At 41.0% G+C, this 15,829-nt stretch overlaps 1 protein-coding gene across 2 annotated transcripts in view; it reads left to right on the top strand.

Annotated features, from left to right (window-relative positions):
* The window catches only part of adamts3 (ADAM metallopeptidase with thrombospondin type 1 motif, 3), a 170,432-nt gene extending 160,688 nt beyond the window's left edge, over positions 1 to 9,744 (top strand). For both annotated transcript variants that reach the window (XM_037776856.1, XM_037776857.1), the window contains 2 exons: positions 540 to 657; positions 5,064 to 9,744. In XM_037776856.1, coding sequence (XP_037632784.1) covers positions 540 to 657; positions 5,064 to 5,539 — 594 coding nt within the window. In that variant the 3' untranslated portion in view covers positions 5,540 to 9,744. The remainder of the gene's footprint in view (positions 1 to 539; positions 658 to 5,063) is intronic.
* Positions 9,745 to 15,829: the final 6,085 nt, after the last annotated feature.

The following is a 15,829-nucleotide window of genomic DNA, read 5'->3' as shown; positions in this document are numbered from 1 at the left end:
TTCTCAAAGACCCATTCATGATGCTGAAGCCTGATAGTCTCTCAGCTGTTTTGAATTTACAAAATATATTGGAATTAATATTGAGGCTAATCCAGTTTGTTGTTTTGTACAAACCTAATAAAAAACTGGTGATATAAAAAGTTATAAAAATGAAGTTGAGATGACCCCTCTTCAGCCAAGTTCAGAAAATCCATCCAGACACTGTAAAGTCAATCTGTAAAAACAATCAACAGCAAAATAAGTTTCCTGTTATCCAGGACACACAATGTTTTGGTGGTGAGGGATAGACTTTATTCCCTGCAGATTCCCCAGTGAGGAATCCAGTCTGAACAAGGGATAGAGAAAAGTCTCCCTGCTGATATTTTTTGCCAGGTCTACTGGGCGGCGAGACATTTTGTTTGGTGGAGATTGAACTTCAAGTCAGCTTGTTATCCCACCCAGATATCCTGACATTTACTGCTGCCTGTGGGACCTGACTCCACTCCACAAACTGTGTTATTTTGCTACATGTAAGTGAGTCTTTTTGCACTCTTCCACAGTGCTCTGTGACCTGTGGAGAGGGGATGGAGAGGCGTCTGGTCACTTGCCGGATCGGAGATCAATGTAACGGAGAAAAACCTGAAAATGTGAGACCATGCAGACCGGGACCCTGCCACGGTAAGCATGTCAAATATTAAAGGGATATTTTTGGGTGTTTTGAAGTGGGGTTGAATGAGGTACTTATCCATAATCAGTGTATTACCTACAGTACATGACAGTTGGCAAGTCACCAGTTTGGAGAAACAGACAGGAGTTACCGCACGGAAGCAAAGCAATGTGCTGCTGTGGACGAGGACGGCAGAAAAACGTATTTTAACCAAATAAAAGAAAGGCTCGCAAAAAAAAATGTATATCAGTTTAAGTGTACGCTATATTTAGAATGTTTTCCGAAGGCGAACTAAACTGAAAGTAAAACGTATCTATACTGTTTTTGTCATCTGAGCCTGCTGGTTATGGAGAGAGAATAGATAAGTTTCACTTTCAGTTCAGTTACCTGTCAGAAAGGAGAAGGACTGTCTGATGGCAAAACAAAGTGGTGAAAATATAGCGTACACTTAAAAGGATATTTGTTTAGGTGAGCTTTTATTTTAGGTGTCTGAAATACGTTTTTTTTTGCCATCCCCTTCCACAGCAGTACATTGCTTTGCTCCTGTTCTGGTACTTCTGTCTGTTTCTCCAAACTGGGGGCGTGCTGACCGTTATCTACTATAGGTAATACACTGACTATGGATTGGACCTCATACAACCCCACTTCAAAGCAACCAAACTATCCCTTTAAGAACTGAAGGAAAAGGAATATCTATTCTAGTCGTTACTAGAATAGGTATTCTTCAGTTTCTATCATCAACATTACAGCACATTTTCCCTCTTTAGAATATAAGCCGGTGATCATTAAGCATTTCTTTCAACAAGTCCTCCAAAATACAAAAAAAACTGTCATTTCCTTCTGAAAGCTATTCTTGCAGGTTTCATCATGCATTGTCCCGACCTTCCAGGCAGCCGTTGGTTTCCATTAATTTCCTCATGGCGTTGAAATCAATTGGCAGACCTTTGAAACCTGCTTGTGTTGTGCAATTCATCATAGTGAACATCAAGTCTGCATTAATTAATGTCATAATAAGTGTCATTGTTGGATAGTTAATGCAGTTCATGGTTAGATTTCCTAAAAAAAAGTCTCCCCTTCAGCTCAAAACATTAATACAACTATGGTCGTGATGAATTACTCAACTGGAGAAGGTTTCAAGAGTCTGCTCATTGTTTTCATGACCTACAGAAATGAATGGAAAACGACTGCCAGAAGGAAGGAAAAATACTTTTGAAATAGTATATGTGTATTTGTAGTGAATGGACTGAAACATGCAAAGTCTATCTAGTCACTATGGTCTATTAAAGCAAGACTGTAACTAAGACTGTAAGATTTAACACAATCTTCCTATCACAAATGAAAAGTTGAATTTATACTCTTTACACCCAGTTTAGTTCAGTACAGGCTGCTACCGCCTTACTTGGTCTGGTAGGACTAGTAGCTTGTTGAGGCTACTGTTAGGACTTTTAACATAAATATTTCGGTGTAACTGACATTCCTGATTCAGCTTGGTGATTTCATGACTCATCTCTTCTTGTGCTTGCTGTTAGACCCCGATCAGACAGAGACAGCAGCAGGCATGGCAACAGGCGCGGCCGCTTTAAAAACACCTTGGTACTGTATTGCTCGTTGGTCAAAACAGCGTGGTGCTCCTATGGAGCAGGGCTGCGTGCGCAACTGTGTTCGAAATTTGATAAAATTTCCTCAGGTGCAGATAAAGTTTTTACGCTAGCTTAGGGTGTTTTTTGCCAAAAAAGAGTTGATGCACTAAATGGGATATGGAAACACCTTTGCTGAATAGATTCTGACGCAGTGAGAATTTTACTCACATGACTGATCAGCTGTTTACGTGCGAATGCTTGTCTTTGTCTCCGGACAGCATGAAACATGGCCGACACTAGGTGACATGAAAGAACAATTAAAACGTGAGTTACGGATGTAACTACGGTTCTATGAATTCTGGATGACCGCCAGAGGACGGTGCTTTAGCACCGTCCTCTGGCGGTCAGTAAGAATGAAATAGAACTTGCCCAACTAAAACAAATTCCTGAAGACCTCTCTCCATTTTCCTCCAGTAGATGGTTAGATGGCCATGACGACTTGTTTAGCTTCCGGTTTGCAACCTCTACTTCTTCTACTCTGGCAGATTATACCGCCAACTTCTAACAAAACTACGTGTTTATTCGCTCCAAAGCAGTTAATGGAAAATGCGTCTAATTAGCATTTCTTTTTTTGAGACATTTCAAAAGTTTGCTTAAAATTTGCTTAACAATTGAATGGAAACACGGCTATTGATGAGCGACTCCATGCTGTGCGCTGAAAAGAGAATATTTCAACTTTAATATTTTAACTAAAAAACACTGCAAAAAACGTGATGTGCGGCGCAAGAGAGGGGTACTTGCCAGACGTGCCGTGCCATATGAAAACAATGGATTTGCTGGCGACGTTTGCTGGCGACGTTTGCTGGCGACGTTTGCTGGCGACGTTGACCGGCGACTTTTGCTGGCAACGTTTTAGTTTAATCGTGGATAATACATGGCCATTAAATATGCCATTATGCTATATTTGCCACTGGTGGCCACAATGGCTGCTGTTAAGCGACATAGTCTTGCTTTAACAGCCTCTATCACCTTCTACAATCTTTCCTGGTATTCATTTTAAAAAGAGCATCTTCTATTGATAGTCAGTTAAAGTATGTCATTCTTACATGACGATGTATGCTAATTACTTTTTTGAACTCTTTCAATAAAACATAAATGCCAGGATGATTTGCAGCGAAGGTACGGGGATAAACTTGGATGAAGATGCAAAGAACCCACACTCTCATATTGTATATCCAATATTGATCTACACTATATGGGGCCGCTGTCGGATATTACTTCTCAAGAGCTTTAATATGAGATTCTAAATATGCAGCGAGCAATGATTAAACCACATCAATACCTGTATCTCTATTGTGGATATTCACTTATTTCATTTAGCATACTGATGAGATGAAGTCAGATAAAAGCCTTCACTCTTATTGTATCCTGTAGTACATTAATACCATTAAAAACAGAAAGGTAGATAACGAGAAGCAGAATTTTGAAAGATTGAGAGGAAAAAAGGCTGAATGTAAGGAATGTTCCAATATTTTATATTGTACACTAAACTGTACTGAACTGTAAAACTGAGTTTCTATACAAGGAATCACTCAAAAGCACCACTTTAAATCTGGTGTTTACCAGAGAAGTGCTCATTCCTTTCATGGAAATAAGTCATTCAGCATGAAAAAAGCATGAAAAACGACTAATGTACTAAAGAAATCTTAGTCGACTAAGACCAAAACAACCGATTAGTCGACTAAGATGGGGCAGCTCTACTGTACAAGTATACAGTATTTACAATATACTAATTGTATATTGTCATAGTAAACTGTTTTATATTGTGAATACAATACTAATGCTAATACATGATAGCTAACTCAAAACCTGCTTAGATTAGGATGTACAGTAGTATGGAACTGAGACACAGCTGTGGTTTAAAGCCGGGAGTTTTAATTGCTTGCTTTATCCAAATGTATGTGTATATTTATTACTGGAAATCAATTAACAACACAAAACAATGACAAATATTGTCCAGAAACCCTCACAGGTACTGCATTTAGCATAACAAATATGCTCAAATCATAACATGGGAGACTGAAGCCCAACAGGCAACAACATCTGTCAGTGTGTCAGTGTGCTGACTTGACTATGACTTGCCCTAAACTGCATGTGATTATCATAAAATGATCATGTCTGTAAAGGGGAGACTCGTGGGTACCCATAGAACACATTTTCATCCACATATCTTGAGGTCAGAGGTCAAGGGACCCCTTTGAAAATGGCCATGCCAGTTTGTCCTCTACAAAATTTAGCGTAAGTTTGGAGCGTTATTTAGCCTCCTTTGCGACAAGCTAGTATAACATGGTTAGTACCAATGGATTCCTTCATTTTTTTTGGTTTCATATAATACCAGTATATTCACTTTAGCAAGTTGCGTTTATGCGTTAAATAACAGCCCTAACTTTGACAAGACTGGATCTGTAAACCTCTCACATTACCAGATAATCTTGGCCGAACATCGGTCTCAGACCAGATTTCTCCTCTGATTGTCAGGAGGGGTAAATCAGGGATAAATCGGTCCAGACCTCCTGTAGTCAGAGCTCGGCTTAAGCAGACTTCAGTAGAATGAACATCACTCTGCTGAATGCTGAATATGGCTGAAACGTAATACAGTTATTTTTTGTGGCATAAACACTCAGCTGCCAGTCTGCGATTAAAAGCAATGCCTCAGTGTTCTTTAATGCACCCACATCCTCTCAGCCTTTCTGATCTCTTTCCAAGGCCATCTCTCACAGCTTTTCAGCGCTGGGTGACATACACTGAGTTCTTACTGTATGCTTTTTGCCTTTCAGATGAGCCATGTAATGGAGACAAATCCATCTTCTGCCAAATGGAGGTCCTAGCCCGGTACTGCTCTATTCCAGGCTACAACAAACTGTGCTGCGACTCCTGCAGCAAGCGCAGTGGAGCTCTGTCTCTGTTCTCAGAGGCGGTTGAGACGGAGGAGCACGTCCGCTTCGGATCGGCCTCCCAGCTGTTAGAGACACTAACGGCCTCTGCAGCGGCCAACGGCACTCGCATTGGTAAACAAGGCTCCGGCAAAGGATCAGGCAATGCCGCGAAACACGCCACCACCCCTGCCCCGCTTAAGAAAACCCCGTCAAAGATCACAACAGCACCACGGCGGGTCCCACGGCACATGGGTCTCACTGGCAGGAAGCTGCCCGCTATGGCGCCGTCTCCCCTGGCAGAATCCACAGATGGTCAAAGGTCGAGCAGCTTGACGGATAGTCGGTGGCAACCAGCGTATACTGAAGTGGAGAGATGAAAGTGACGCCCTTCCCCTTCAGGACTCTTAATGTACAGCAGATAATCCAGCTTCACCCTGAATCTTCTCACGCCAAAAACACCACAAAGAGAGAGAAACGGAGAGAAAGAAAGAAAAGTGCTGGTTCACTTTGTTGTTAATTTCCCTTCCCTTCTGCCCCTCATATTGACTTTTAATATGACGTCTCACGCGGAGCTCCCAGAGTATATTATTACTTAAACAGCTCGCTTTAACAGGAGAAAATAATACAATAATTTCAATGTAATGGGGGCACATGGTCCGAAGGGAATTTTCATCCGTGTCAAATGAAAAGCTCAATGAAACGCAGCTTCGTAGTGATCAATTTTAGGGATATAAACTAACCAAAGGACGGATTAATATTCAGAAGAAGCATGTAATTTACTGGCTCCAAACGTTTAACAGTAGATATTACAAAGAAACAGTTGCTTTATTCCAACCAAACCTTTTTTAACCCAGCGAGTCTTGAAGCCTTCTTTGATATCACTTACAGTGACAGGAGCAGGAAGGTGTCTGTACTTCCCCTCTGATTGGTCTTCTCTCTGGTCTTGTCATTTAATGAATCAGACCCCTTGTGTCAGCAGAGCGTTGCGGCGGGTTGTCCTCAGCAGACGGCGAGAGAGAAAATGTCAACAGGTGCAGTCATTAGAGCTGATTCAATTTGTGAAAATGTATGCAGACTGCAGAAGTAGAACAGAAATAGACACAGGAAATTGCACTTGTGGCCGTGTTAAAAAACAGCTTGAGTGTAAAAAGTTACATTTATGTTCTTTTGGTAAATCCCAGATGCTTTTCATGCGATTCAAATTGCATAACAGCATGCTGCAACTAATGAAACACCTCCATGTCAGATCTGTAGACAGTCACCTTTGAAGTTGGTGGGAGGAGGTTTAATTTGAATTTGAAGATGATGGGGGAAAAAAGTTTCAAAGATCTAAAACGGATCATCTGATGCAGCTGAAAATCCCCTTTTTACTTGAACGTTACAAACTGCCATTTTCTTGCCAAAAAAACGTGTGAAGCTCGACTTATAGAGAATTCACCTGTCCCAATACTTGAGGAGTCAACGCATATACAAAATCAAACACCAGACTTTATATATGGCCACATATGGAAAGTGGCCAAACCAGTGAAAACCATTAGGAAAATGGTTTTAGTTGTATAGATTATTTTTTTTTATATATCCAGCAATGTCTGTTAAATGGCGCTCTACAGTTTCTATGGAAATGGGTATTTATAAAGGTTCCTGTAAATACTGTACATGAAAATATCAGTATTATTTTAAGAAGCTGAGGATACATTCAAAAAACATTTTAATCAGTTATAATAACATATATTATTCCTAATGTTTACAGTTTCAGCAGCGATGTTAATAATAACGCACTATCTCACTCTAAATGCTGGTGCACATTTCTCTGGGGAATGTTTTAAAGTTCACCATTTAGAGAAATGTGCTTGTTTGCTTTCTTGCTGAGAGTTAGATATGAAGATTGATACCACTTTCATATCTGTACAGTAATATGAAGCTGTTAGCTTAGCTTAGCATAAAGACTGGAAGCGGGGGGAAACAGCTAGCCTGGCTCTGTCCAAGGTCCTCTATCAACACCTCTAATGCTCAGTAAAATATATCATGTTTAATGTTTAATCCGTACAAAACCAATGTGTAAAAGACGACACAAAAAGATTTTGTTAGCTTTGAACAAAGTCAGGCTAGCTGTTCCCCCTTCTTGCAGTCATTGCACTAAACTAAGCTAATCCTGTTTAAAGGCCCAGACACACCAACCCGACGTCAAAGAACTAGAGGCCACCAGTTCAATCGCCTCACACCACCTTTGTCTTGGCCAAAAAGTTGCACACCGCAAAGATGACGGCCAACTAAACTAATAATATATCAGTGTATTGGAATGATCGGATGAGATGAAGAAGAAAAATGAGAAGAACCTTTTGTGTTTTTCCTCTTGACTTTACTCGTTTGCTTGCTTTCCTCACTTCCGTTTTTCTTCTCGTGCACTGATTTTGTTTAAGCTGAACCGCCAATCAGAGTGATTTCTCTCACCGAAGTACTCTGCCACCGATTCGACTTGCTGAATCATGTTGGGCAGACTAGAGCCGACGGTGTGGGACACTCTGTAAAAACTAGACCGGCAGACGCTCACCGACGGCCCCAAACTGTCCGACGGCCGACCGTCGGCTTGGTGTGTCACGGCCCTAAAGATGCTGAGAGTGGTATCAATCTTCTCCTTTAACTTATGCCAAGAAAGCGAATAAGCACATATCCCAGGATGTCAAACTTTTCCCTTCAAGAAGCATCTTATACACGTTATTTCATCCAAGCCTTTACCCTTTTTTCTAAATCAGAAGTTTGTATGGTGCTAGCCATCGACCGTTTCCACTCTTTGTGTTGCCCTCCTCGTGAAAGTTTTTCCTCAGAAAGGTTGATGTTTTTAGGTCAAAGAAGGGAACTAAGTAGGGAACGTATTTAACAAGTGTTCTCAATACTGTATGTCATATACAGCAGGCGCTTGTTCAGCTTGAACAGACTAAAAAAAGGAAGATTTCACCATGCAACTGAAATGTGTTGTGAAATTTCTACTTTGATGTGACCATGAAAGACGCAAACACTCATCTTGAAAATGCTGTTCGGTTTTAGATTTGCAGTTTAATTTTCTATAGTGACAGTTCAACTTTCAACTCACTTAAAGCTGCATTAAGCGTTTTTTGACCACTAGGGGGCAGACAGACCCCCAAACAAACTCACAGTTGCATATTTACACATCCAGCAGAAATAGCATCCCATTAAATCACGTTTCTGTCCACCTGATGAATATAAATCCAACATTCACCATCTTTTTAGCTCTGTTTGGGTCTCTACCAACTCCTCTCTTTAGCTCCTAGATGTTTCACTTTCTTCAGCAGCTACTTGTTTATTTCAGCTCTCTGCTGTTTGGTGCTAACATACACTCAGCTTTTTGATTTTATCTGGGGGAGTTGAGCAACGAGCTAACAGCTGTGTAGTGCTGCAGGTGTTTATTCTCAGGTGGTTCAGCGCCGTGAGCGACCCTTTTCACACATTGGATTCAATTTTAATATCAAAAATCTCGCTTAATGGAGCTTTAAGCTCATCACACATATTCACATTCAGTCTGAACAAAGTGTTTATTGTACATTTTGTGTTTGCAGGAACAAAGCCTCATTGTAAGCACAAGAAGCTAAAAGAGTTTTACTGTATTTGGAGCATGTTTTTTTTTTCCAAAGTTTTTCCTAAATGGCTTTTTTTATGGTGGAAGAAGGTTCAGGAGAGAGAAAGCTATTTATTTAAAAAAAAAAACTTCACAACCACCATGCATCTGACTGCAATAGCAAAGACACAGTTTTGTGTTTTCAGCAAAGAAATAACTATTCACACTCACTCCTGTGTGCCAATGTATAGTACATGTATATAGCATTGAGTACATAAATATTTATTGAACGTTAAAGGGTTGTTTTTACAGTATGTGCAGCGCCAGCTGGTCAATAAGCTGCAGCAGATAAACCATTGAATCACATTTATGCAAATCTTTCATCCACATTTTCACATTTTAAATGGATTTCTACTTTTTTTTATGATAGACTAGAAATTACATTGTTTTTTGCAAACAATTAGATGTAAATATACATGCTCAAATCTTGAGATGTTTTGTCAGAAAGCTGTCTTTTCACAGCTGTTTTGTAGAAGTTGTTTAACAGAGCTGTTACATCACAGCGACATGTACTGACCAGACAAATGCTTTATTTTAACCAATAAAACATGAATAGTGTAGAACCAGTAAACCAGTAAAGTTGTGTTTTTATGCTGTTTGTAGTTGTCAGTATTGTCTAACCATTTTCCACATCCTTTACTTGCTGCCTATACAACATTGCTGCTAATTTTATGCAGAGCTTGTAATGATAAATAGGATAGTTGTAGATGTTTCATTGACAATCCCTGAGCCTCAGACAGATATTACTGCAATGGATTCTCCATGTACTGTATCAATACCCCCTGTGCTATTCGTGCATTGAAGTATTACGATTGTCATGACTGTCAGTCACTCTCTGCTCTATTTGCTCTATTTCTATGTATTTGTGTAGATTGAAGTGTACACTACTGATGCTGTTTGTTGTAATGGGGAGCACATAGCAATAAAAGATACGATTAACTTCTCGGATTTCTTGCTTTCAGGCGTCTGTGAGGTTCAGTATTGCAGCATTAAAGAGACACAGCTGGTCAGTCACAATCATGTAAGTCAAGTTAAGTTTGAGTTTTTGAGCATTTTAACAAAAAAGAACAAAAATTAAAGTTAATTGGTGAGCTGTAGTGGTGTCGGTTGGTGGATTTATGAACTCTAGACAGAGCCAGGCTAGCTGTTTCCCCATGTTTCCAGCCTTTTTTTGCTAAATTAGTCTATTAGTTTTGTCTCTTAACACTTTGACTTCCTTACCGTATCTGTGTCACTTGGACCCATTCATGCATGGAATATCAATTCTGGCACCCAGAACACAGCGAGATGACATTTTCAATGTGTAATTTTAGCTCACTATACTTTCCTTTGTTTTGCCTCCAGCTAACATTGTGACGTAATCATGATGTCGGCTGTAAAAGGTTCAATAACCTCCTAAAACAGCTGGGAACTGTTGTTTTTTAGCAAATATTTCTAAAATTCAAGTAAAAAGTAAATTTTTTTAGGGGGACTATTTTCAGCGGTGGATTAATACACATTTGGAGCTCTAGTTTCCAGCAGCAGGACAGTGTATGTGGGGTGGGTTCAAAATAAACAACAGTGTGTATGGGTTCATGGTAATGAAGGGACAAGTCACTAAGTAAGGGATAATGTACAGCGAGCCGGTCATTGTTGTGAAAGAAAGCCCGACAGGGCGCGAAGCGGAGGGATTTATTTCACAATAATGACCCGCTAGCTGTACATTATCCCGCTTATTACGCGGCTACTTACTGAAGAAATCAATAATTTCACACAAAACGGTCCGCCAGGGTCCGACATCAGAGCTGCGCCCATAGCAACGGTCTGCTATACATAGCAACGGTCTACTATAAAGAAATTACAGACCGCAGAACGCCTTGATTAACCAATTAAAATCGAGTATTCAACAACGCCGTGTAATAAGTGCAATAGAGTGACTCATTGGTGTCTTTTAATAATTCTTAGACAACCACGGAGCTCTGTGACACAGAGGAATAAGATGTGTCAGGCTTTGGTTACACTGACAATACATGTTAGTACGATCGCTTCATTGTTGGTTTTGGTCTTTTCATTTAATTTACTTACGAAAAGAAAAATACTGAATATTGCCAGCCATATACTTTAAATAGAAAGGAGCACTTAAGAATGACAGATGCGCAGGAAATGTAAATGAATAAGCTACATCTAAATTGTTTACTCATACCTGTGAAGGTGACCTTTCTCGGATTGTCTGTTGACAAAGTTTATTTAATTTCCACTCTGCAGTTTGCTTGTTCGGTAACAGTAGCTACTGCTGCTCTGCTGCTGGAAATGAAATACACATTAATATCTGTACATAAGAGGAAAAAAACAACCAGAAATCGAGAGTTTGGTCCAACAAAACGTAAAAGATCTCACTAAGTCACCACTATACCGTAGATATAATCACTGTTTAGTCCCGTGCGTCATCAGTAGATGGTGGTAAAACTATTCACGTCTGATGTGAAAATATCATGCATAATTATTACTGTTTATTTACTTGAAAATTGAATGAACTGTGGATGACACCTGTGTGGTGACAGACTCATAGCTAGAGCGCCTTTCTGTCTGCATTGATTCTCTATTTATTTAACTCCGCGCCTTGACAAAGACATTAATTACACCCTTACTAGAAAATGAACTATTGACGTTATTTTGTGCAAGAAAAAGAAGAAAAAAGCATCACGTTTGATCCGTTAAGCCACACCGACAAATATTGTGGGTTGAATGTGAAGAAGTTATTCAATTAAAATCATGGAATATAACAGATAATTACAATCATTTCCTGCCTTTCTTTACACAGTCTCCTACTCCTAAATGAGAGTTGACATTTGCTGCACTAATCATATCTGACTGATTAAGTTTGGTTGATTTACAATCAACTGTTACAGTCGGGAGGGTTTATTAACATTTAGACTCATGGTTTGTGGCTCACAGAGACATATTTCAGAGATGACATTTAATTGTCTGATACACTATAGGCTCTCCTTTGTTGCAAAGAAGGGAAAATGTAGAGTGTAGAGTATTAATTTAGACAAGGCACCAGTTTGGGAACCATGATAATGCTTCCGTGCACAAAGCCACGTCCATAAAGAAATGGTTTTCCCAGTTTGGTGTGGAAGAACAAGTGACTTAGTTTATCAAGTGGCTGTTGTTGAAAGTTCAACATGTTCTCCCTCCCGTGTGTTACGTTTCTCTTTTACCTTACAATCAGCTGATTGTTTGTGTCTCGTGTTCACCACATCAAGTCACATTTTCACTGTAAAAACGTAGTAGTTTTTCTTAAACCTAACTAAGTGGTTTTGTTTAATTCACAACATTAATACGTGTTTATTGCGACCGAAAAGTGACGCCGAGGGGTCCTGACAAAGCGTTAGTATGTGACGAGTTGGGATGAGAACGTGTTGGAACAGCGGTCTCCTGGATGAAAGCCTTGTGTTTTTCCGCTCTTTAAACTACATCACCACAGTCCCAGAGCACTTTCTCTGAGCGTTAAATATTGATGCAGAAGGGTTTACATTCAACACATTCTCACTCCCAACTCGCCAATTACCACCGCTTGGTAAGTGCCCCTCGGCATCAGAGATCAACACACAAGCTTGTGCATCATTTGGACGGCCCAGGGATGGCTTGTCAATGTACGCTCGTTACATGCATAGTGTCCTTTCAAAATAAACTTCCATTTTCACAGGAAGTTAGGTTTAGGCATCACAACCACTTAGATTGGGGTAGGAAACTAGACTCCCGGGACTGGTGACTCACAGGAATCAAGGGACTGACAATACCGATGAGTCATGTGACTAAAGATGTACGCAACAAAATAAGTTACTTTTAGTTTAAAACGGGACATGAACACCGGTCTCCTGGTTGAACGTTTTGTATTGAAAGTGTTTGTTTGTCTCCTAGAAATTACTTTTACATATTACTAATTTTACCATTTGATGTTTGGATGGGAAAAGTAAACGCTGCCTAGATTATGCGCACCGGCGTCGTTTTTGTTTTTTCGAGTGAAGGGAAGTAAGTTGTAGGGGCGGGCTGGGGACGCATGATTGATGTACAAGCAGCAGGACTTTGACACAAGAGACGTTTCCTCATTATGTTGATAAAAACGTAATCAGGCAGCATTTCGTTTCAATTAAAACATATTAGTATTAATTCAAATTAGAAGTGTATAAAGGTGATTTCAAGGAGACACGGTTTGATTATTATTGACAGCGTGACTGATCCCTCTTTAATGATCTCAGTCGTGATCTATCTTGAGTTTTATCAATAAAGAGTTCCACATGTTGATCCCCAAACAGACAAAGAACTAAAAGAAGAGATATCTATAATGATGTAAAAGGGCTCTCCATATGGAGGCTGTCACAGCATAAAATGTGTACAGTGTACAGCATTAAATATACTTCTTATGCAAAACTTCAAATAATAAGTGTTATTGCATAATCTTATTATAGCAATGCATGTTAGACTTTTCAGCTCCTCTTTGAATTATCTTCTTAATTTGACAAAAACGCAAAACAACAAAACAGGTCTTTCAGTTTGAACGCCTTACTGCTGTATTTTATAAGTTGTCTGCATAGCATGATTCAGATTCTGGTTATTATAATTCTGACAGCAGCAACAAAAGCTCAGCGTGCCTGTACGCTGGAGAGCAGCGAGTATCTCCCTACTATTAATATCCTTTTACACTTCATGAAATTGCTTTAGGATACAGCTAATATGAACAACAATAATCCAATACTGGATTAGTCTGGTTGGCTATTTCAACCTTTTGATAGGGGTCTAGATTATTTCGAACAACATCGTAAATCTTCCAATCCAAACACTTTACTGGTTAGCTGTGTTGCTGCAGATTCTATTTTGACTCGGCTCAATGGGATTAGCCGCCAAATGGCTTTCTATAAGACATGAGTGTGTCTGCTCAGCGCTGCAGGGCATATTTTTGGAGACGCTGAAGAAAAATGAGCAACACTTTAAAAAAAACTTCTCCATAGATTTTAATAAAATCCCAGAAAAAGTACCACGGCTGGAGACATCAGTGCATGTAAGTCTCTGAGCTCTCCTGAGAAATGAGATGAGACAGGAACCACAAACCTACAGAGCAGAAAGAAAGGACGATGACGTACTGCCGCTAGGGGGAGGGTGATTAGTCCTTTTCACCTTTTCTTATATTTCCTTTTAGTGTAATTATGTTTAATGAAGAGCAGCCCATGAAGTTAATGAGCAACCAGCAAAGCAACGTCTCTTCCTTTCATTGGGTTGCTTTTGCTATGGCGCTCTTTGCTCAGGCGTCTGACGCTGAGCCAGTAGCCACTGTGCATGACTGATGAGTCCTAATCCTCTGAGCTGACACACTATAAACTACTTTGCACTTGGGTGGCTGCTGATGGCAATGGTACAGAAACGTCAGAATAGCCACAGGCCTGCGCCAACGTTTGACTCACTCTTTACACCCCAGCGCGTCAGCACCAGATGCTTTTTAGTCTCACGTCTGCTGCTTTCACCTCCAGTAAAGAAGTCTAGATTGTGCTCCAGTATTCCCCGTTATAATTATAACTACAGATCAGATGAGTGGTGTTATAGTTGCAAATGAATGCCAACACATTTAGTGAGAACAAACATTAACATGTTTCTCAGGAAGGATTGTATTGTTAATACAGTTATTAATAACTGTATTAACAATCTCACACAACACAGCTAAGACAGCAGCTTAAATAAATATCAATACAGAATTTTGAACAACACTGGCCCGCCGACTGGAGACCAGGAGCAGGTTTCGGCCGGGCCGCCGACCAGCGGCCAGGAGCAGGTGTTGGCCGGGGCCGCTGACCGAAGACCAGGAGCAGGAGTTTGCCAGGCCATTGACCAGAGGCCAGGTCCGCTGACCAGAGACCAGGAGCAGGTGTCAGCCAGGCCGTTGACCAGAGGCCAGGTCCGCTGACCGGAGACCAGGAGCAGGTGTTTGCCGGGCCATCGACCAGAGGTCAGGGCCGCCGACTGGAGACCAGGATCAGGTGTCGGCTGGGTTGCTGACTGGAGACCAGGAGCAGGTGTCGGCCGGGTCGGAGACCAGGAGCAGGTGTCGGCCGGGTCGGAGACCAGGAGCAGGTGTCGGCTGGGCCGGAGACCAGGAGCAGGTGTCGGCCGGGCCGTCAACCAGAGGCCAGAGCCGACGACTGGAGACCAGGAGCAAGTGTCGGCTGGGTCGCTGACTGGAGACCAGGAGCAGGTGTCGGCCGGGTCGGAGACCAGGAGCAGGTGTTGGCCGAGCCGGAGACCAGGAGCAGGTGGCGGCCGGGCCGTCAACCAGAGGCCAGAGCTGAATACTGGAGACCAGGAGCAGGTGTAGGCAGGCCGTCAACCAGAGGCCAAAGCCGCCGACTAGAGACCAGGAGCAGGTGTCGGCCGGACCCCCGACACAGGAACTGACATGATGTCGGCTGCGGAGACTCGGGGTCGCTGGGCAGCTTAAGGGATCGAGGTTTTCATGGCCAATGCTTCCTTCTCGGGACTCCGACCCCTAGATACTTCGGTGAGCCATTATTTATGAAGAATTTAACACTCAAAAATCAGATTTGATTGACAGTGACCAAATTACCCACCAACTTATCACTTTCTGATTAAAGTGGCTAAATACTGATTAGTGAACAGAAGTTCATGACCACCTTTTTCTAACTGATTTCCACCAAACTCAAACACAGAAATATCTGTTTTAATTACCAAAACTCTAGCAGAAAAACAGTGTGTTCATGTAGGATCCCATCACTTAAAAAGCTGCTTGAGAAAATCTGTTTTCTTGGCCTTTAAATATTTTTATTTTAAATTTTTAGTTAGTTTTAAGTGTTGCTACTCTGCATGGTAAAAATATATTTTAATATATTACTCTTTTTCATTTTAGCCTCACATTCAACAAATTTGTAACACATTTGGCGCGGATGCTAATGTGTTCTGATTTGAAAACTTGATTTGAGAGCAGCATCTTAAAGTCTGCTCTGTCAATGAAAGGACTTTTTTCACAGGTGATCAGAGCTTCACA

This window comes from Sebastes umbrosus, chromosome 8, assembly GCF_015220745.1.
Source record: "Sebastes umbrosus isolate fSebUmb1 chromosome 8, fSebUmb1.pri, whole genome shotgun sequence".
Taxonomy (NCBI): Eukaryota; Metazoa; Chordata; class Actinopteri; order Perciformes; family Sebastidae; genus Sebastes; species Sebastes umbrosus.
Note: the sequence above shows the minus strand (reverse complement) of the source record. Positions and strands in the feature narration are given on the sequence as shown.